The 23,602-nt window shown below is 35.5% G+C and overlaps 1 protein-coding gene across 1 annotated transcript in view; it reads right to left on the reverse strand.

Moving 5' to 3' along the window:
- Positions 1 to 3,699: 3,699 nt before the first annotated feature.
- The window catches only part of dcp2 (decapping mRNA 2), a 62,168-nt gene continuing 42,265 nt past the window's right edge, over positions 3,700 to 23,602 (reverse strand). Inside the window, 4 exon segments of the mRNA XM_051929870.1 lie at positions 3,700 to 4,129; positions 8,323 to 8,371; positions 18,149 to 18,256; positions 23,097 to 23,253. Of these exon segments, the coding sequence (XP_051785830.1) occupies positions 3,966 to 4,129; positions 8,323 to 8,371; positions 18,149 to 18,256; positions 23,097 to 23,253 (478 nt within the window). The 3' untranslated portion in view covers positions 3,700 to 3,965.

Genomic DNA, 23,602 nt, shown 5'->3' on the forward strand with positions numbered 1-23,602 from the left:
TTGTACTCAAAAGTGCAATGCCAGTTAATGGATTTTCGCACTTTAAGTGCAACAGCACTTACTCCTTTTAGGAATTACAAAACTGCCAACTACTGTTTTTAGGAATACTGTAAAAAAGAAAAAATGAGAAAAAAGAAGTATAACATCAATTTCTTTAGCCAATCTTATGTGTTTAATATTAAAAAGAAAAAAAAATACCAAAACTATGGTTAAAGTCCTGTTATAAAAATTACATTCACAGGCTTTCATTCTGCAGTACTTCAAAAAGGTATGGAGAAGCCAAAACCCAATTTTAAACAAATACAGTATATATATATATATATATATATATATATACACATACATATACACACACACACACACACATACATACACATACACACACACAGAAGTGGGCAAAAGTAGGTTTACAGTTGTGAGTAAGCGAAATATATGTATCTTTTAGGCAATTTGAGCACTTATGACATTGTACCTAAGTGCTCTGTGCCATTGTGACATTTTTATGAATTAATAAAGTTAATAAACCTATTGTAATAATCATATTCTGCATCTCTTTTTCCATACGATCAAATGTAAACCTACTTTTGCCCACCCCGTATGTATATGTATGTGTGTGTATATATACATACACACACGCACACACACAAAAACATATACAGTGTACACACATCTATCTACACACACACACACAGTTAATTTGGAAAACTATATGAAAATAAACAGTACGCTACTGTAAAAAGGCCAGTATAATATTTCTAAGTACCACATGAACAGAAGTGTCAGAGACTCTTTCATGTTACATCTTAGTTTAAAACATCCAGTTTTACCTAAGATCTGACACACAAGTGCATCCACTTCTTTTGAGAAAGGAGACTTCAAAAGTCTTTAACTTATAATTCATCTTAGCAGCATCTACTAAAATAAGCAACCAATAAAAACAATTTTAGATTAAATACAAAATAAAATAAAACAACAAACACGCTTGTAGCTGACTAAAATAATGGCAGTCTAGGAAATTCACTCAGCTCTATATGTACAAGGTGTGTGTTTTTGTTAATATCACAAACAACAAAAACCATCAGTAACCCATAATTCAATATCAAAAAGTTCATTCTAAAATGAATATTTGTGGGCTACTCAGATTCTGATCTATCCAGTTTAAATCAGCTACATCTCACTTTTGAGTCCAGTGCAATAGGAAAAATAGTTAGGAAAACCAAAATGCTTCCACAATAAAATTAACTATGAAACTGACCTATTCTATTCCCTCCTACTCCCGTGAAGTGTATTATTATACCTAACTACTTAACATTTTACAGTCCAAAGGATTCCTAAACCATATACAGTATATCTAGCAATTTTTATTGAGTAATGAACTCTTAATATGCGTATTTGCTAGTTAGGCACAGCATATGAGTATTTGATCAACAATTTCAATAAACATATTAGTTACAATTAATAGTCCCCAACTTTCATAATCTCTTACATGCTGAAATGGTGTCTGACAGATAAAAGCATACAGTCATGGCCAAAAGTTTTGAGAGTGACACAAGTATCGATTTTTACAAAGTTTGCTGATTCAGTGTTTTTAGATCTTTTTGTCAGATGTTTCTATGGTATACTGACAAACAAAACCCCCCCAAATTCTGACAAACTCCAAGTATTGATTATGCAAGAATGGGCTGCCATCAAGATGATTGACAGCATGCCAGGGTGAATTGCAGAAGTCTTGAAAAAGAAGGGCCAACACTGCAAATATTGACTCTTTGCATAAACTTAATGTAATTGTCAATAAAAGCCTTTGAAACTTATAAAATGCTTGTAATTATGCTTCAGTATACCATAGAAACATCTGAAAAAAAGATCTAAATACACTGAAGCAGCAAACTTTGTGAAAACCAACACTCGTGTTATTCTCAAAATGTTTGGCCATGACTGCACCTTATTTTATCTTAAAGACACTGTTGTTAGCAGTCTGAAAACATAGGTCTGAAGCCTATATTTTGACTACCAGATCAAACCTTTCCATCAGTGAGTGAATCCGGTCTGTTTATTGGACAAAGCCATTTTAATATAACAAATAGATTAATGCTGCATTCACATGTTATTGGTGTATTCAGAGCTTTGAGTTGTGATGTTCACGTGAATTTCTGGTTGAATAATTTAAAGTAATGCCAAAGTCACTATGACTTGATACTTAGTTTCTAGAAAAAGACAATAAAAAGATAAACTGCATATTTTTCATGAGAAAATAAAAAACAAACTAACCATATTAAAATGTATGTCACTTTGCTCCAAATGCAATATAATCACAAAAATGTAATTTCAGGCTGAGCAGATTATATTTTTTATTTTATACAAGTGACTAAGAGGAAAGGTCAGAGTTGTGTAAACAACTCAGAGAATTCTGGTGGCTTAATTTTCTCCAAATTGTCTGACATGAAGCTCCCAGTTCATAGGGCATTTACCTGGAATTACTCATTCAGAAACCCTTATTTAATATCTTTCCAAAATCATGCGAACACAGCTTAAGACACCTCTATCTCCACATCTTTAAGATGGTCTTTTCAGAACTTCAAATTAAAACTTAACAACCCATGCTATGTTATTTAACAATACAAATGCTTGCATGTTTTAAATTTACAACATTACAATCAATGATAGACAAGTACTAATATGTGCCTTTGAGCTAATATTTCAGAAGATCTCCTCTCTTTGGTGCTGCTAGTAAGCTTTGGATATTGTTTAAATAAAAATATAAAAGTCTAAACTTATTTTCCCAGTCTATATCACACATTAATGAAGACAAATGCAAGTGATATTGATGTATGCACGATATGCACTGTTTTAAACTGGAAGCAAACAAACCAATTTGCTTTATCACATTTGAGAAGTAACAGTATAAATATATCAATATGTGATGTCTTTAGTTGCCAAAATTGTATAAATCGTATGTGTGAAACAATAAAACACCACAAAGTATTTAGTGTATTTCAAGGCTCTGCTGTTGATCAGCCTGAATATTCCCATTAAACAGTACCAAGGTAACTCTTTAATATGGTGTGGATTTCACTTCCTGCTTTAAATAAAATGCACCTAGTTTTCATTAACTAGGCTCTTCTGGTTTTCTTTTTGTTTCCCAACTGTTGTTCTAATCAAAGAATTACCTCTTGTTTAAACTGACAAAAAAAATTTAAAAAATTGATTGCGTTTCCGCAAAAGATACAAGATATCAAATGATATGGCCCAGTACATGCAGCAAAACATGTACTTATATTCGTTATTACTAAAGCCTACTATAAACTTGATCACCCCAAGAAAATTCAGTTTGTTATGACATGCTAATAAACATTCAATGATATGCTTCCCACACCCTTTTTGTTTTTAGGTTTATGAAAGGCCATTAAAGAGACATTACTTTTCAATGATATTAAAGAATATAAATATAAGATGGTACCTTTTTATATGGCCAGTACAAAAATATTAATGACTTAACAAATGCATGTAATCTCTTTTCTTAAACCAAAGTCAACTAAAACAAGTACTGCAGTATAAAGGTAATAACTGCCACTGCTATTGCTGATTCATGAGAGTTTATCTAACAATTATGAACACAGCCACTAATTTCTTTGAACAGCAACATTTTTAAACAAATGTATATTGTATTTACTCCATATATTCAAATGAAAAAAGTTAAAATAGCCTGTGGTATTGTTTACTGGAAGCATGAGGAACCAAACAAAAACTACAAATACTGAAAAGGTATTACATACATAAAGTTGAATTGCATTTACAGTGCTAATGCATCCGAGTTGTCCAACGCCCTTCCGGCAGAACAGTATCTCCAATTATTATTCTTGAGTTATCCCTGCGTATCATTAAACACCTGAGAGACAAAGGCTTGCATTTTTGCAAAAGAAAGTCTTGGTGTCAACAATCCTTCTCGTTGTCTGCCATTCAGTATGTCAAAGGTCAAAGCATTTCATTATAGCATCGTGGTCAAACTTGAAGCTCAGAAAAGATTTGGAGGAAAGAATGGCTTCATAGTCCCCATTACAGGTGTTGGATTTTCCATTAGTATGGTCAGATTGCTGTTCATCATTGGAGCTGCAAACATCTAACACTGCTTCTGCAAGTGGAACAGAATAGTTGTTGTTAACTAAATGTTTTATAAAAATACAGACAGAGATATATGTATTAATTCAGAAGCAGCTGCACAAAAAAAAATTAAAATGCATACAAGTACGTGTAATAATTCATCTATCCAGGTTCATAATAATCTACTTAATTTAGTGCAGGATTGCTTCTAGTTGGGTGACCTATAAATCATAGGACACAATCATGCACACAATAATGCTTAAAGCATCAATTTCTAGATGCTGCTAAGCCTAAGCACATACTATTATCTTTAAGATGTGGAAGAAACAGCAGCACCTAGGAAAAAAAGGCATACAGAGATGAGTGGAACATGCAGACTTCACAAGGACAATAGCTAAACTCAGAATTTAACCTGAACTCCTGCAGATTATTATTTAAACTCTAGGCAGTACTGAATATTGACTAAGGCTTTAAGCTTTAATGTATACAGTTGTTGGTTTTACTTTCCACCCCTAAATCATAATGTGACCCTCAACAATTCACTTAACCTGACTGTACTCCAATTGTAAAAATAAACTGTTTAATGAATGTCAAAACGAACTATTAAAAAAAATACAATACCTGCACCCATTTTTTCCGAAAAGGTTACCCTATATAGTTAAAATAGCTACACTGCTACATTATTTTCTCTAATGTATTTAAAGTAATTTGTAAATTAAAAAAAGAACAAATGTAAATAGATTTTGGTTTTTTTTAAATAATAATTAAAAAAACACTAATGCTTTCAAATTTATGGTGTTAATGGCCTTAATTTACAAAGTTTTCACATTATAATAATAATGAATTTTTAATATTTTTTTCTTCAATTGTGTATAACTTGGATATACAGGTACTGTATCTTAGATCCAGTAAATACATAAACATTCACAGGCCACTGTGTTAGCCTTCTGTTTAAACACTATATGGCCAAAGTATGGCCCTCCGAATTATTTAGTTCAGGTGTTTCAAACGCACCCATTGTTAACAAGTGTATAAAATCAAGCACTAAGCCATGCAATCTCCATTGATAAACATTAATAGTAGAATGGGGTCATACTGTAGAGCTCAGTGACACCAGACATGCCACTGTCATAGTATGCCTCTTTTGGCACAAGTCAGTATGTGAAACTTCTGCTCTGCTAGATCTATCCTGGTCAGCTGTACTATTATTGTGAAGTGGAACCATCTATGAGCAACCACAGCTCAGCTACTTAGTGACAGACCATGCAAATTCTGAATGCTAAAGTGCACAGCACATAAAAAAAGCACATATCCCCCCTGCTGCATCACTCGCAAAACATAATCCCAAGCTGCCTCTGAAAGTAATACCAGTACAAGAACTGTGTATTGGTAGCTTTATGAAATGGAATACTTACAGTCACATGAAAAAGTTTGGGAACTCCTCTCAGCCTGCATAATAATTTACTTTCAACAAAAAAGATAACAGTGGTATGCCTTTCATTTCCTAGGAATATCTCAGTACTGGGCTGTTTTCCGAACAAAGATTTTTATTGAAGCAGTATTTAGTTGTATGAAATTAAATCAAATGTGAAAAACTGGCTGTGCAAAAATTTGGGTCCCCTTGTAATTTTGCTGATTGCAATGCATGTAACTACTCAATACTGATTACTTGCAACACCAAATCGGTTGGATTAGCTCATTAAGCCTTGAACTTCATAGACAGGTGAGTCCAATCATGTGAAAAGGTATTTAAGGTGGCCAATTGCAAGTTGTGCTTCCCTTTGACTCTCCTCTGAAGAGTGACAGCATGGCATCCTCAAAGCAACTCTCAAAAGATCTGAAAACAAAGATTGTTCAGTATCATGGTTTAGGGGAAGGCTACAAAAAGCTATCTCAGAGGTTTAAACTGTCAGTTTCAACTGTAAGGAATGTAATCAAGAAATGGAAGGCCACAGGCACAGTAGTTGCTGTTAAACCCAGGTCTGGCAGGCCAAGAAAAACACAGGAGTGGCATATGCGCAGGATTGTGAGAATGGTTACAGACAACCCACAGATCATCTCCAAAGACCTGCAAGAACATCTTGCTGCAGATGGTGCATCTGTACATCGTTCTACAATTCAGCGCAATTTGCACAAAGAACATCTGTATAGCAGGGTGATGAGAAAGAAGCCCTTTCTGCACTCATGCCACAAACAGAGTCGCCTGTTGTATGCAAATGCTCATTTAGACAAGCCAGATTCATCTTGGAACAAAGTGCTTTGGACTGATGAGACAAAAATTGAGTTATTTGGTCATAACAAAAAGCATTTGCATGGCAGAAGAAGAACAACACATTCCAAGAAAAACACCTGCTACTTACTGTCAAATTTGTTAGAGGTTCCATCATGCTGTGGGGCTGTGTGGCTAGTTCAGGGACTGGGGCCCTTGTTAAAGTCAAGGGTTGGATGAATTCAACCCAATATCAACTAATTCTTCAGGATAATGTTCAAGCATCATTCATAAAGTTGAAGTTACGCAGGGTTTGGATATTCCAACAAGACAATGACCCAAAACACAGTTCAAAATCTACAAAGGCATTCATGCAGAGGGAGAAGTACAATGTTCTGGAATGGCCGTCACAGTCCCCTGACTTGAATATCATCGAAAATCTATGGGATGATTTGAAGCAGGCTGTCCATGCTCGGCAGCCATCAAATTTAACTGAAATGGAGAGATTTTGTATGGAAGAATGGTCAAAAATACCTCCATCCAGAATCTAGACACCCATCAAAGGCTATAGGAGGCGTCTAGTGGCTGTTATATTTGCAAAAGGAGGCTCAACTAAGTATTGATGGAATATCTCTGCTGGGGTGCCCAAATTTATGCACCTGTCTAATTTTGTTATGATGCATATTGCATATTTTCTGTTAATCCAATAAACTTAATGTCACTGCTGAAATACTACTGTTTCCATAAGGCATGCCATATATTAAAAGGAAGTTGATTACTTTGAAAGCTCAGCAAATGATAAACAAAAATCAAAAGAATCAACTTTTTCATATGACCGTATATTCAATTTTTCATTAAAAGATTTACTATTTTTAGTTATAACAGAGCAAGTTACTCACTCTTTGCTATTGCAATTGACACTGCTATCGTGGCCTGCATCAGGAATGGGCTGGAGGATGAGTATAGGGACCTAATCAATGACTTTGTTAAATGGTGCGACTCAAACCACCTACAACTGAACACCAGCAAAACCAAGGAGGCTGGTGGTGGATTTTAGGAGGCCCAGACCCCTCATAGACCCCGTGATCATCAAAGGTCACTGTGTGCAGATGGTGCAGAACTATAAATATCTGGGAGTGCAGCTGGATGATAAATTAGACTGGACTGCTAATACTGATGCACTGTGCAAGAAAGGACAGAGCCGACTATATTTCCTTAGAAGGCTGGCGTCCTTCAACATCTGCAATAAGATGCTGCAGATGTTCTATCAGACAGTTGTGGTGAGCGCCCTCTTCTACGCGGTGGTGTGCTGGGGAGGCAGCATTAAGAGGAAAGACGCCTCACGCCTGGACAAACTGGTGAGGAAGGCAGGCTCTATTGTTGGCATGGAGCTGGACAGTTTAACATCTGTGGCAGAGCGAAGGGCGCTCAGCAGGCTCCTATCAATTATGGAGAATCCACTGCATCCACTAAACAGTGTCATCTCCAGACAGAAGAACAGCTTCAGCGACAGACTGCTGTCACTATCCTGCTCCACTGACAGATTGAGGAGATTGTTCCTCCCCCAAACTATGCGACTCTTCAATTCCACCCGGGTGGGTAAACGTTAACTTTTAACATTATACAAAGTTATTGTCTGTTTTTCACCTGCATTATTATCATTCTTTAATTTAATATTATTTATTGTATCAGTATGCTGCTGCTGGAGAAAGTGAATTTCCCATTGGGATTAATAAAGTATCTATCTTATTTAGACCAGGAAAATTTTTTTTAAATACTATACCAAACTGGATACATTTTGCTGCATGCTTAACACACATCTACTATAGAAAGGTCATTAAAAAAAACACTGTAAAGTTTCATATGTGAAAACTGAAACTCTGTGATACATGAAACAACAAGCAAATAGCAAATGATGATAATGTAAAAATAAATCTGATGCAACACACATCATAAGTTAAACTGACATACTGCAAGTGTGAGAAGGTATAGTAAACAAGAATAAAATCACTTGCCTTCAAAAGTGTCCTGCAGTTTTCTTGGCTGAAATTTTCTCTCAGATTTCTAAATAAAATAGCAGTCATTAAATTACACAGCATTTTTATAATAAAGAAGCATTTTTTCATTAATACGATGAAGAAATACATATTCCTTTTCAAAGTACTCTTCAAAAGCATACCACAGAAAGCTGTAATCTGGAATACTTTTAAAGAACCTCTCAGAACACTCTGCATACAAAAAATGATCATAATTGGTTCAGAGTTTCTTGTGAGAGCTCTACCTTTTGTTTGTCATGAGTTAAATGCTGTGTTTTATCAATTCACTCATCCTAGGAAGGGCATTGGCAGCAACAAAGGGAGCTAGATGTGTCAAACCAATTTATTCCTAGCAGCCTGTTCCAGCTGACTTGCATGAAATTCCTAAATATTTTCAGGCAAGTCAAAATATAAAATCCCTACAGTGTTCCTGCTGGTCTCCTGCAGCATGATTAGCAAGGAGAACTACTTTACTTCAAAGCCTTTGTTTTTTTTATCTTAAATGACTATTTTACATTGAAACTCGTGTCTTTATCAGTAACAGATTTAACTTAAATCTTTTGTTTGAATAATTAATGTAAAAAAAGATGTAAATTCTCCAGCTGAATTCTCTCCAAACTATGGCTATACCTTGATATCCTAGTCAGGATAATTATAAACAGGGAAGGGGAGACAAGACACTTTAGCGGTAGCACTAAACAGCAACAGGGAAAGGTAACATGATTCTAAGAGATCTCTGTCTGGAACAGGGCCATGGAAACAACTCTTAGGAGGCGGCCTGGGAGTGGTCCTCTTGAACCTTAACATGATGTGTGAAGCTGCCATGTGCAGTCACCACCTGCAAGGGGAAGGAAAATGGTCTGGTGCAAGTTCAGTCTACAGTCAAAATATTGATAATTATTTAATGTTTCAGACTCCCTGATAAAAACAACTGTCTGGTAGGTCATTTTTGAAAAAGTCTTTTGGCAACTGACAGTCTAGATAGCTATGCAAAGGTGATTTTTTTTTATCCCAGTACTGGCCATTTAAAAACATAAAACCAAATTCACAAACCCACCCTCTGTACTAAAATGATGCCCCTCTCTATAAAGTATTAAATTGGGTTACACAAGTCTAGTAAGATGTAAGACACCATATACTGTAATATGGTTAGATGTCCAATTTTTTTTTTTTTTAGGTCAGTTGTCACTTTTGTGTTTATTGATAATGTCTGCTTATTTTGTTCATTGACAGTGGTGCATGAGAGACACCTTAGATCCGAGAAATCCAACTTATGGCTATTCTATGCTGAAATATTTAAATAAATATCATAGTAAGCAATGAGTATGTGGTTTCTTTTCTTATCAAAGGCAATGAAAAATTATTATCTTATGTCATTTCTGTAATGGACTTTTTAGTTACTTTGACAACAGGTAGTTTCAGGACAGCAAAGTCTTCTGCCTGGGTCCACATTGGCTGCTAGGTTGGCAGAAAATGCCAAAAACAAACAGCCGCAGATTAAATATAATGAATCACCTTAGAGAGAGAAAAAAAAAACAGACTACAACTTATAGTGGTGAAGTAAATTAAGTTTTGTTCCAAATATAAATTGTGTTCCTAAATGATGGCTCTTTAATGCTAAGTTTCACATATAATAGATAAACTCTGCTTATAATACATATTTAAGCATATTAATATTAGGACACTTGCTTTTTAAATTCTGTTTGTTTATTTAAATAAAATTCAAGCTGCGCTAGTACCTTTTCAAGCGTACTGTATGTAAAGCATTATTTACTATATGTTGTAAAGACTAACACAATTATTTTCAGCATTTTGTGCATTACCACTAACACCTAGAATATACACTATTAATACAGCTATGGCTGCACCACTAAAGAAAATTGTCAATCAGACCACAGACCACTGTAATTTCAGTTTTTTCATTTTGTTTTGTAATGCTCTTTAAAGTCAAATTCATATATATAATATATAATATATATATATATATATATTATAATATATATAAATATATATATATAATATATATATATATTATTATATATATATAATAATATAAATATATATAATAATATAATATATATATATATATATATATATATATATATATATATTATAATATATATAAATATATATATATATAATATATATATATATATATATATATAATAATATAATATATATATATTATAATATAATATAATATATAATATATATATATATATATATATATATATATATATATATATATATAAAGTAATTAATGTAATTGGTATTCACCCAATGGTATAAATGAAATAAGTTGTTTTTACACTTCTGCCAAGATAGCAACATCCTGCAATACAAGTTACAGTAGGTAGAACTCATTCCAAGCATATGGAGAAAGTTAGTCCTGCATTATAATGCTCTAACTTTATTTCTGCAAGCAAAAAATTAAGGCAGAATGCATAATCTGAAAAAACAAATTCCCCATTTTAGAAGCATTTTTTCTGCTGCCACATAGTTATTTTTTTATAAGTATTTTTGGTTGTCAAGGACAATTAAATACATTAAATAAAGATAAAAGGACATTAAAAACAGTTAATTTAAGTCTGGTAAGTTGAGTATATGCCTAAAATCATTTGTTAGGGAAAAAAAAAACAGAAAAACTATTACTATTTAAATTGATTAATTGGAAAAAAGACTACTAAAATTACGAATGATTGCAAGCATAGATTTAAGCATTTAGTAACACTCCCTCCTATCTACCATGTATGTATTCTGGTCATTGTCACAGTCTTTGAATAAATAATCTAAGCATTTTTCAAATGTTCCTGTATAAAGTACCACTATTAATAATCAATTATCATGCTTCCGAAACAGTATTTTTCAAATAACATTCAAAGGAAGGAATTATGACAATTCATCTTTGCTAAAATCTAAAAAACTGAAATAATTAAATCGGTTCTCTTCCTCTTTAAAGCTTTACTACCAATAACACCAAATGTACAAAGCAGGATATCTTTCAGGTTGTTTATTTTTTTATTCTTCTGTCCTGAATTACATTTCCTAATTATCCTACCTTTCTTACCAGTAATGTGGTTGTCTGATTTTTACTCATACTTTACCTGAAAATGAAAAAAAAACTGAACAGGGTTTCATTTTAGCCTTAATAATAATAGGATCACTTCATCATTTCAAAACACACATGATATTTCACAGTATGATACCATCGCCTCCATTTTTCAAGAGATGGACAAATTCCTGTGGATTACGAATAACTGGCTGTTATGCAGAAAGTGTCTACACGTGGTGGTGGGGAAATGGTGCACGGGCATTTTGGCTTGGGACACAGGAGTTAGATTTGCTGTCTCACAGATTGCTGCTTCTCAGCACACTTAGCAGTATTCAATAATCTATATATATATAAAATCCCTATGTGCGTCCAGGTGTCCGTGTGTGGGTGTCTTCTGGTGAAGTGCGCATGCGCGGGGCACGGTGCGATGCGCGATATTACTGTCAGAGAAAGTTAGAGGCGTTTTACGGAAATACAAACCAGTATTACTGCGAGAGGAAATTAAAGGTACAAAATACAGTGACACATACAGTGGTGTGAAAAACTATTTTGCCCCCTTCCTGATTTCTTATTCTTTTGCATGTTTGTCACACAAAATGTTTCTGATCATCAAACACATTTAACCATTAGTCAAATATAACACAAGTAAACACAAAATGCAGTTTTTAAATGATGGTTTTTATTATTTAGGGAGAAAAAAAATCCAAACCTACATGGCCCTGTGTGAAAAAGTAATTGCCCCCTTGTTAAAAAAATAACCTAACTGTGGTGTACCACACCTGAGTTCAATTTCCGTAGCCACCCCCAGGCCTGATTACTGCCACACCTGTTTCAATCAAGAAATCACTTAAATAGGAGCTGCCTGACACAGAGAAGTAGACCAAAAGCACCTCAAAAGCTAGACATCATGCCAAGATCCAAAGAAATTCAGGAACAAATGAGAACAGAAGTAATTAGTGAGAGCCATTATCCACAAATGGCAAAAAAATGGAACAGTGGTGAACCTTCCCACTACCCCAAGAGCGCAGAGACGACTCATCCGAGAGGTCACAAAAGACCCCAGGACAACGTCTAAAGAACTGCAGGCCTCACTTGCCTCAATTAAGGTCAGTGTTCACGACTCCACCATAAGAAAGAGACTGGGCAAAAACGGCCTGCATGGCAGATGTCCAAGACGCAAACCACTGTTAAGCAAAAAGAACATTAGGGCTCGTCTCAATTTTGCTAAGAAACATCTCAATGATTGCCAAGACTTTTGGGAAAATACCTTGTGGACTGATGAGACAAAAGTTGAACTTTTTGGAAGGCAAATGTCCCGTTACCTCTGGCGTAAAAGGAACACAGCATTTCAGAAAAAGAACATCATACCAACAGTAAAATATGGTGGTGGTAGTGTGATGGTCTGGGGTTGTTTTGCTGCTTCAGGACCTGGAAGGCTTGCTGTGATAGATGGAACCATGAATTCTACTGTCTACCAAAAAATCCTGAAGGAGAATGTCCGGCCATCTGTTCGTCAACTCAAGCTGAAGCGATCTTGGGTGCTGCAACAGGACAATGACCCAAAACACACCAGCAAATCCACCTCTGAATGGCTGAAGAAAAACAAAATGAAGACTTTGGAGTGGCCTAGTCAAAGTCCTGACCTGAATCCAATTGAGATGCTATGGCATGACCTTAAAAAGGGCGGTTCATGCTAGAAAACCCTCAAATAAAGCTGAATTACAACAATTTTGCAAAGATGAGTGGGCCAAAATTCCTCCAGAGCACTGTAAAAGACTCATTGCAAGTTATCGCAAACGCTTGATTGCAGTTATTGCTGCTAAGGGTGGCCCAACCAGTTATTAGGTTCAGGGGGGCAATTACTTTTTCACACAGGGCCATGTAGGTTTGGATTTTTTTTTCTCCCTAAATAATAAAAACCACCATTTACAAACTGCATTTTGTGTTTACTTGTGTTATATTTGACTAATGGTTAAATGTGTTTGATGATCAGAAACATTTTGTGTGACAAACATGCAAAAGAATAAGAAATCAGGAAGGGGGCAAATACTTTTTCACACCACTGTATTACAGCCACATACAAGCCAGTATTACTGTCAGAGGAGATTAAAGGCATATTACCGACGCGCACGCCTGTATTACCGCCAGAGAAAATTAAAGGTATATTACGGACGTACAAGCCAGCGGACGTACAAGACGGTATCCTTCAATAAGGGCGCACACAAAAAGGCGAGCCTCAAAAGGACAACCTCAATTGGGCGCAGCGAATAAAGAAGCGCGTAAATAAAGATCTGCACCTGTTGCTCTTCACATATTCCAGAGCCATTTCAACTAAATTATCTACGCGCCCTTATTGAATAGAGCCGTACAAGACAGTATTAGTCACAGAAAATTAAAGACACACAATACACGGCGGCAGCCCACGAAGAATGGTCAGCTCAGCAAGTAAACGTCAACAAAAGAAAGGCTGAAAGAAAGAAAAATACGACCAACAAAAAGAATGAGGTCAAAGTCCCTTGCCATTTAATATAGACTGTTCCTACTAATGTTTATGCACTACTGTTCTAGCGCCCGTTATTGTAACGGGCTAAATGACTAGTGTTATTATATTGACTCAAAGGTGATTAATTCTAAGTTCATTTAAAATGACTACAAATCACAATGTTGTATTGGCACAAAACTCTATAATTAAATATGCCTCATAATAAAATGGATTTGAACAAATGCTACTTGAACACAGCGTCCTCAGTTGTTTTCTTTCAACCATCTTCTGAACAAAAAAAAAAAAGACTTTTTTTTTTTTTTTTAAATTAAAAAATAATGATTTGTTTTATCATGCCTTGGCAGTACAGTAATCCCTCGCTATATCGCGCTTCGCCTTTCGCGGCTTCACTCCATCGCGGATTTTATATGTAAGCATATTTAAATATATATCGCGGATTTTTCGCTGCTTCGCGGGTTTCTGAAGACAATGGGTCTTTTAATTTCTGGTACATGCTTCCTCAGTTGGTTTGCCCAGTTGATTTCATACAAGGGACGCTATTAGCAGATGGCTGAGAAGCTACCCAACTTACTTTTCTTTCTCTCTCTCTTGCGCTGACTATCTGTGATCCTGACGTAGGGGGTGTGAGCAGGGGGGCTGTTCGCACACCTAGACGATACGGACGCTTGTCTGAAAATGCTGAAAGATTATCTTCACGTTGCTACCTTCTGTGTGCAGCTTTTAACTATGCTGCACGGTGCTTCGCATACTTAAAAGCTCAAAGGGCACGTATTGATTTTTTTATCTGTCTCTCTCTCTCACTCTCTCTCTGCTCCTGACGGAGGGGGTGTGAGTTGCCGCCTTCAACAGCTTTGTGCCATGGTGCTTCGCATACTTACAAGCCAAACAGCCCTATTGATTTTTTTGCTCCTTTGAAGAGGAAGATATGTTTGCATTCTTTTAATTGTGAGACTGAACTATCATCTCTGTCTTGTCATTGAGCACAGTTTAAACTTTTGAAAAAGAGACAAATGTTTGTTTACAGTGTTTGAATAACGTTCCTGTCTCTCTACAACCTCATGTGTTTCTGTGCAAATCTGTGACCCAAGCATGACAATATAAAAATAACCATATAAACATATGGTTTCTACTTCGCGGATTTTCTTATTTCGCGGGTGGCTCTGGAACGCAACCCCCGCGATGGAGGAGGGATTACTGTAGTGCATATTTTCTTATGTGTGCAAACGAAAAGCTGCAAAAAACGCATACTGCAGGGAGTTGATTGGTATTGTAAGCTTGAATAATATGCATGCAGTAGGACAATAGTACTGGCTTTTTTATATATATATATATATATATATATATATATATATATATATATATATATATATATATATATATATATATATATATAAAAGTACAAGTTTCTACTTTGATAATTAGTATAACCAGTTTATTCTAGATTTTCTACCTTGTGTACACAGTGCAATCACATTCTTATTTGCCTGCAAGAAGTGCTTGAACCTGAAACAAATTACAGGCAGTACTCTAGTCAGTGTCTTGTTCCTCCTCCCAATTCCTTACTATTTTTTACACAATATGGTTGGGGTGTGGTACCCCCATGGAGGCTGGAGTTGCAGTATATTAGTATATGATACTGAAGTGGGGTGGGGGTCCTCCTGTATCTACAAGCACCATAATAAACTGCCATTTGATCTAAGGGTGGGGAGGGGAAGGGGGGGTTTCCCTGAGGTTTTGAACACTGCTAGCAGTGGCCCACTTCAAGCACTATCCACAAGAGCATATAAGAACCATCACACCACCACTTTTCTTGTATGCTGCTTGAATCTCACTGCTTAGGCTATGTATAATACTGAATGGATAATTATTTAAATGGATAAGTTATGGTTGCCCTTTGACCCTGCCTCCAGTAAGTGGGTTAGGAAAACAAAATATTTGTCATTCACCATCTAACGTCACTGATAAGCTGCATTAGCCTGGGGATCAAGTCACCTTTTAACACTAGAATCCGTAACAAAATTTAGTTTTCCTGACTCAAGCAAGGATACTTGTATGGCCTTATCAGTGCTGTGCTGCTCTGTGAAGAAGCTGTCTGTTGTTACGGTTCTGCTTTTGTCCAGAAACGGCTCCATAAGCTTTATGACCACAGACTCGGAAAGTGTTTGCCTTGGGTTGTAACTCAAAACCCAGTTCTCAACAAAACATTGCCAAATGTCCAAAATTGCAGCAAATCTGTCATTTTTTACACGTTCAGCACGGGTGACTTTGTTGTCAATGCGCAAATGCCGTATGGCAGTCTGACAGCGATCACGGGACATCATATCTTTGATTGCCGGTTCAACAAATAGTTCTGAGCAGGTGTTAGCCACAGCACCCACTGTGGTCATCGCTGCTGTTGTGAAAAGAATGGAGATAAATACCATCAACTCAGAGAGGGATAGGCAAGTTCATTGTACCACATGAACGTCACTGAGAGGATAAAACTAAATAATAAAAAAAACCATGCGCTTTTACAAGTAGCCAAAATTTACACTGGGTATTACAGACTCAAATCAAATGTATGTTTTAATTATATTAAGTTAGAGTAATAATAATAGCAGCAGCTCAATACTAGGAGCACCAAGACTCGAACCTGGTACCTTTGGGTTATAAGGCAGCAATTGTTACCACTGCGCCATTCAAGAATACATGTTAACTTCCTGTAAATTGACATTTGAGCTTGGGTTTTTAAAATCATTGTGTACAGCAACATGTAAATTGAATTTTTTTTTTTTTTTCTTTGGTTATATTCTTGAAAAAAGTACACGTTTATTTGATATTTGGACTAAAGTCTTCACACATTAAACATATCATATCATTATTAGTATAACATGGAAAAAGCATCTGCTTTAGGTATGTTTTCAGCATTTCTTGCCTCACGTTTCCTTTCATCCTACACTTACCCAGATCTTTGTAAACAAGGAACATGCATGAAATGCAAGTATTCTAAATAACAATATACTGTATTATTTACCCTATACAACCCCAGGCACCTCACACGCAGATAAGGAGCCTTGGCTTGAGCAGGGAGGACTTTTTGCCCGAGTTGAGCTACGTAAAGGGGGGGTGGGGGATTTGGGGGGGGCACGATGGGCTAGCAGGCTGCTTGTGCTGATTGACACGTTTACAAAACAAAAGACGCTGATGGAGAGGTGCGAAGGGATTTAAGGTGGGTAGGAATTACACAAGTTTTTTCGTAGGCTTCAGGGATTCTAGTGTTAAATGGTATGTGCAATATATATGTATTTCTTGTTCAATTCTTATTTTTTATTTTGTACAATTAAGACAGTTTAAATATAAATTAGATTATCTGACTCCATTCATCAAAAAAAAAACAAAACAAAAAAAAAAAAAAACAATTTAAAACTCATTTGTTCAGGAAGGTATTTAATTTACCCTGACATTCTGACCCTTCCTTTCAATAGACCTCCCTGTCCAGGATATCTGGATGATCTGCATTTGTATCAAAAATTGTTATTTTCTCAGGGTTTTTATGTAGCATTTGTAGTTTTGAATTTTACTGTGGTTTGACGACTGTTACTATAATTCAAAGCTTGGTGTTTTTCCTGTATTTATCTTTAATTTATAAAATAATAGACATTAAACACTATTCTGCTTTTTTCCTCCTGATGTTCATTCTTAAATTGTGAAACGCTATGAGCATGGAAAAAGTGCTACATAATCAAAATACATTATTATTATTACTTTTGTTGATTAAAATGGCCCATAAGAAAAGAAACATCACAGCAGAACTACCCACTGTTAACCTAAAAAATTGGACCAACTGAAGCATATAAACTGGATTCAGTCTGAAAAGAATATGCACATAGATTGTGCCATATATAATGTAACCATAATGATTTTTAATATCATGATTTAAATGTTTGCCGTGTTGCTCACCCTTACTGTAAAATATGCTAAATAAATAAATAAAAAATTGCACTGAAATCCTTTAAAAGGGTTCAAAGACAAGCGATTTCAAAAATACAGATCTCAGATGTTAAACTTTATCAACAGTTTTAGAACGGGGATACCAGGGGGGTTGGGGGTTTGGGGAGAAAAGTCCAACAGCACTTAAAAGTACATAGCTAATGGACCATTCAGAATAGAGATACAAATGGTAATCTGTACTAAACCTGTACATTCACAAAATATTCAGACTCTGACTAATAATAAAAAAAAAAAATTGTATAAAGTAAATGTAAACTCACCACTGAGTGCTGAGGCTTAGCTTGTTGACTTGTAAGACCATTTGCTCTTTTCTTTGGGTTGGGAGAGTCTTGCAACAGTTTCTTATTGTTACATCGTAGACTCTGGTTCTATTAGAAATAAAAACAAGTTTTCAACTTGGCACATTTTCCAAAACTGACAACATCCTATATGGGGGCTGGGGGTTAGGGAGGACACTTTTCGCTGCAAAGTCTGTAAACTCATATTATAGTTATTTCTCAAAAAATAAAAGTGGTTTATATATGCATACTCACTGTATTGCTCACAGGAAGTGAAGTGAAACTGCTCATATACAAATTAGTAAGAGACTGTGTATTAAATTAGTTTTCTAACAATATAAAGAAAACACTTAAAGATGGCTACATCTATAAGGAGCACATTATAAGGTTAAATAATATATTTTGAAATTCATAAGTCTCCCATAAATAAATATTCTACAAATAATAATTAAAGACCATGGTGACAGTCTAAATGTAGATATCTTTATTAAGTTAGGCTACAAGGGCAACAAGAAAACTGAAGTGGAATATCGGCGGTTTCGTGTTGCAGATGTGCTCGCTCCCCCTTGTCTATCAGTGGGTAAGCAAATTTCTCTCGCTTGTCTTTTCTCGACAGTTTCACTTTGGCGACAGAGTCGCTTTCTTTCAGCTTCATGCTGTAGCCTCGTACCTCTTTCTTCTTCCGACCCGTTAACTTGGGGCCGTCTTGCCGACTCTTTGAGCTTCATGCTCTAGCCTCGCACTTCTAGGCCGGACAGACAGATGCACACACTTCCACGTTTACACATTTATATATAAGATATATATCCATTATGTCATTCTGAAGCAAGAAGTAAACAATTTGTAACTATGCACATATAATTATGTACTCATTCAAATCTTTACTTTCAAAATAATTTTTCATTCCAGTCCTTGAAACAATTTCTGTTTATCACTAAACACCGAGAAACGTTACATTTTGTAAACTAGATGGCAGAAGAAGTTTTGTGAACTACTGCATTCTGTTGCAGTTGCCCAGCAAAGATTTAGTAAATTTATATTTATTTTACCTCATAAAGGTTTATTGTGTGTTCATTTGTTTTTTATTTTGTTGTTTCTGCTTCTTTCTTACATTTCACATCTGGAATAAACTAAGTACATACATACATTTTATACAAGCTTCCTCCAGTGCTGGGATTAATGCCTATCCTGCCAGCCCTGGACAAGGCATATAATGTACATATACCTAAACCATTCACACAGGGGCCAATCAACCTAAACAGCACATTTTAGGCATTCAAGTCAAAAACTGGCATTCTCAGAAGGAGTGGAGTGTAACAGTGACATTTGAGTGAAAAAGGGATGGGGTGGGGTTTATCTCCCGCATGAAGCTGTGAGTGGTGGTGTGGCAAGGCAAGGTGTAGTACAAATACATTTGATCGAAGAGCACTTCTCCATGAATGTTTATGCGGTGCAATTCAGACACATTTGATTGGGGGGGGTTATCCACATGAAACTGCGAGTGGAGGCATGACATGGTGCCATACAAATACATTCCTTTGAAGAGTGGTTCCCTGTTACCAAGTTTGCACAATGTGATTCATTGACATTTGATCAATGGAAGCAGGTACAGTTTAATAGTACATAATTAGCACATTAAGAAGTTTAAACTGGAAGAGCAGTGGTTAGAAAACTAACATAGCAAGAATTTGCAACAGACAACATCGGAATATAGTAATTAAACTCAAAGGGCTTGAACTCTAAGACGCTTCTAAGTTATACTATAAGCAGTACTTACAAATCAAGTGAAGCATCAAGTCTTTCAGCTAACGCATCCATCTCAATAGAATCAGAACTGCAACTCAAAGTCTTCATATTCCACATCACTAATATTTTGTAACATTTCTCGGACTTTCCTAACCATATATTTACTTTTTTTTTTTTTTTTGAAGAAAACAGTACAAACTTAAACTCTTATTGTGCATTAACCCAACAATACCCATGCACAGAAGCTTTGTGTGTAAATGAGCTGTTACATACGCATTTAATTTTCTGTCTATTATGCACAGCTGTGACATGTAGTATGAATGATCATTCATAGATAACTATACATTATCACTGGAATGTTCTGAACCTCAGCTATTCAATGGTAAGGAGATTTTTTACCATGTACATGACTAAACTTAGGGGGGTTTATTTGATAAAAACAGATTCACTCAGCTGTGACACTTTGCACTCGTTTAAGCTGAGGTGAGCAATCACATATTTTACTAATGAAAGGGAAAAGACAACATATAAACCTATGATTTAACTGAAAGAAGGCAACCTTGGTTATGTAAAAATACCATTATTGCTTCTGTTTGACTTGTGGGTTTACTGCAACATACTCAACTTTTAAATATTGTGCAGTTCAAAGCAGCATTTTATATTTCGATTGTTAGTTCTTTAATAAAAACAATCACTTGAAACTCACATGCCTATCACTTCTAAAAATGATTTTAAACAAAGTAAAAAGGTTCTGCTAGGAAAATTATGAAATTGAGAGGTTTTCCTTTCATTTTTTGAAGAACTTATCACACACTGAACTTGTTATCTATATGCCCAAAAGGTATAGCTTCTAACTATTTAGTTTCTTTTTTCCCCCTAATTTGCAAACAATCCATTCAGGTACTACAAATTGCTACTCAGCATATACATACTGTTTACTTTATTTGGGATAGTCAACTTTGCAACACTATCCCTACCAAACCATATAAAGAATAAAAGACATCATCCACATTTTATTAAATCGTTTTTACTTTATTCTATTGTTTGTGCTGGAAAGCTAGAAAAAATGTCTGTAGCAAGCACACTTTGGTATTTCGAGTAAACTTTACATAGGAAGCTCATGCTGCATGCCAACAGCCTAAATACTACAGATCAGAAATAATTACACACAGTACATTAGACCAGCACACAAACCAGTAAAGCTATTTATAGTAAGCAAATTGTGCCACTGAAAATTAAACTTTTCCTCCAGACATTAAGTTCTTGTAAAGAGGACATAATGGCTTCAGAGGAATCAGACCTTTGAATAATTATACAAAAATATGCCCAACTGTACCATGTGAGCTATAGCTAACTACTGCACACATCATGGCTGCCACACATTCCCAGTACTGTTCTGACATGTCCTCTGAGCACACTGTAAGAAATTAATGAGACATCTGCATAAGTTGCAGTACACGCAAAAATCTGGGAGGCACAGTGGGTTCAAGTTTTTGTACGTGACGTAAGCATCGTTGTTTACTAACATCAGCATAGTGACAAAAATGCCTGTCAGAATAGCAGGCATCAAGTCTCCAGCTCTTTGAAAGTGGACAAGGAAATATACAAGACGAAATGGAAGCAAATCCAAGACAGGTACAACTGTGAAAATTGGAAAATGTCCAAGAAAAAAAGAAGGAATTCGGTTGTTGCAAGAAGCAGTGTGATGGCAAGCCACATCGCAGTTCCAGCAGGATCATTGTGCATGATTTGTTGTTTGATGAATGGTTCAATGCAGTGAAGCAAATCATCAAACTTAAACGCTGACATATGAAAGCATTTGTGGTGCTTTCCTGCATCCATTTCTCACATTAGCAATACAAACATTGTATATTCCCTGTCGTAATAACGCTATACACTTAAAGGTCTCGCATATGATCTTCTGTGTCTCTATTGCCGACTTTTTTTCCTTTTTCTTTTTTTGCACCTTCACAACAGCATCAGAATGTAAAGAACTTTTATCTTCAACATCTTTCTTCCCTCATCTCACAACACTGCGAAACCGGACATTGTTTTCTCACCATGATTTCTCCCACTGCCACCTGGTGGAATCCTTCAGATTTACATAAAGTACATGCGCGAGTATAGTCAGTACACGGTTTGTGTAGCAGCAGCGTTCACAAGTGCATGTGCTGCATAGCGACAAGTATATCCCGGCCCTTATGGTTCAGCCAGGGTTCCCCCTCTGTCTGACTAATTTTCAAATTCTTATTTAAATGTCTTTTTTTCGTTCACTTTTAATTCTTTTATATATTATATGAGCTGAAGGTTGACAGATATTTCAACTTGTGATTTTTTCATTGCTGCAGTTTATGAGACCTGGTGGTTAGAAACTCCTAGTTAATGACATAATGTTTAAGGAAAAAAAAATATCTAAGGGTAGTAGTATAAATTGTATAAAAAAAAAAAAAATAAAAAAAAAAAAAAAAAACCAATAAAAACTTCATTGATTCTATATTACTGATGAAGAAATACAATCCACACAAAATGACAAGAAAATAATTTTATTAAGGTACTCATTGTACATTAGATAGAGACACAGCATTAGTCTTCCAATTAATACAACACATATAAATAAAATATACAAAAACTTAACATAGTTATGGCAAATCCATACCCCATGTATCCGCTGAAAGACAGTAAGACACATTTGGAGGTTGTTGTCTCCTCTGGAACATAATACTGCCAATTTAAAACAAAGCACAACTCAGGAATGAAGACATATCAGCATATTGGCGCTGTAGTTGTAAGAAAAATTTCAGCACTTCTTTGTAAGTGTTTAGGTGTGCTAGATTAAAGTTAATTTGGAAGGAGGATGTACAGCTGGAGTAAATAGAAAGAAACAAGCATATAAGGCAAGGAAGGAAGCTCTTTGTAGTACTAGAGCAGTACTATACCTCTGGATAGTCGGGCTAGCGACCTAACTAGGAACAGCTCGTGGGTCTATAGTATTAGTGCTTTTGGTGTACTAATGTGGTAATTTTGTGCTCTGTATGCACATCACATGCATTCTGTATATTTCTGAATTGATAAATTTCTGTTTGTAAATATTTTATTTGTTTAAAACCACACATCAATATCAGTCATTTTTTGAGGTAAACGTCAAAGCCATTAGGCTGGTGGTAAATACAAAAATTTTAATTACCTTATCCAAGCATAAATTCAGCCTGTCTGTTACATGTCTTAAAGATGGTGACTCATGATTGGTCTGATGAAACGTCTTCACTTGAGAGTGTTTTGGTTTCCCCCATAGGTCTACTGGAGATCCATTGGTAAATGCATGGATTTGCCTTGCTCTTGTTCTATCAAAGAAAAGAAAAAAATTATATTTTAAAAGCTGATGATGTATACGCATAAACAACAGCACAGACTTCAGAAAATGATTTATTTTTGCCATACGTGCAAGTCACTGGTAACTGAACTTGGTGCATCATTTCTATTTTCATTCTAAGGTGATTTACAAAACAGTTGCATCACAAGTTTTCAGTCATAGTTTTAACAACTAGAGTTCAAGCAAGTTAAAGAAACTTCCTAGGGCTCAAACACAGAGCTTGAGTTGAAGATCAGACTGTATTTTAAAGTTCAAAGCCTTAGCCATTAGATAACTATTTCTGGTATCCAAGATGAGAAGTGTGCAAATTTTCACAGATA

Source organism: Erpetoichthys calabaricus, chromosome 7 (assembly GCF_900747795.2).
Source record: "Erpetoichthys calabaricus chromosome 7, fErpCal1.3, whole genome shotgun sequence".
In the NCBI taxonomy this organism is placed as follows: Eukaryota; Metazoa; Chordata; class Cladistia; order Polypteriformes; family Polypteridae; genus Erpetoichthys; species Erpetoichthys calabaricus.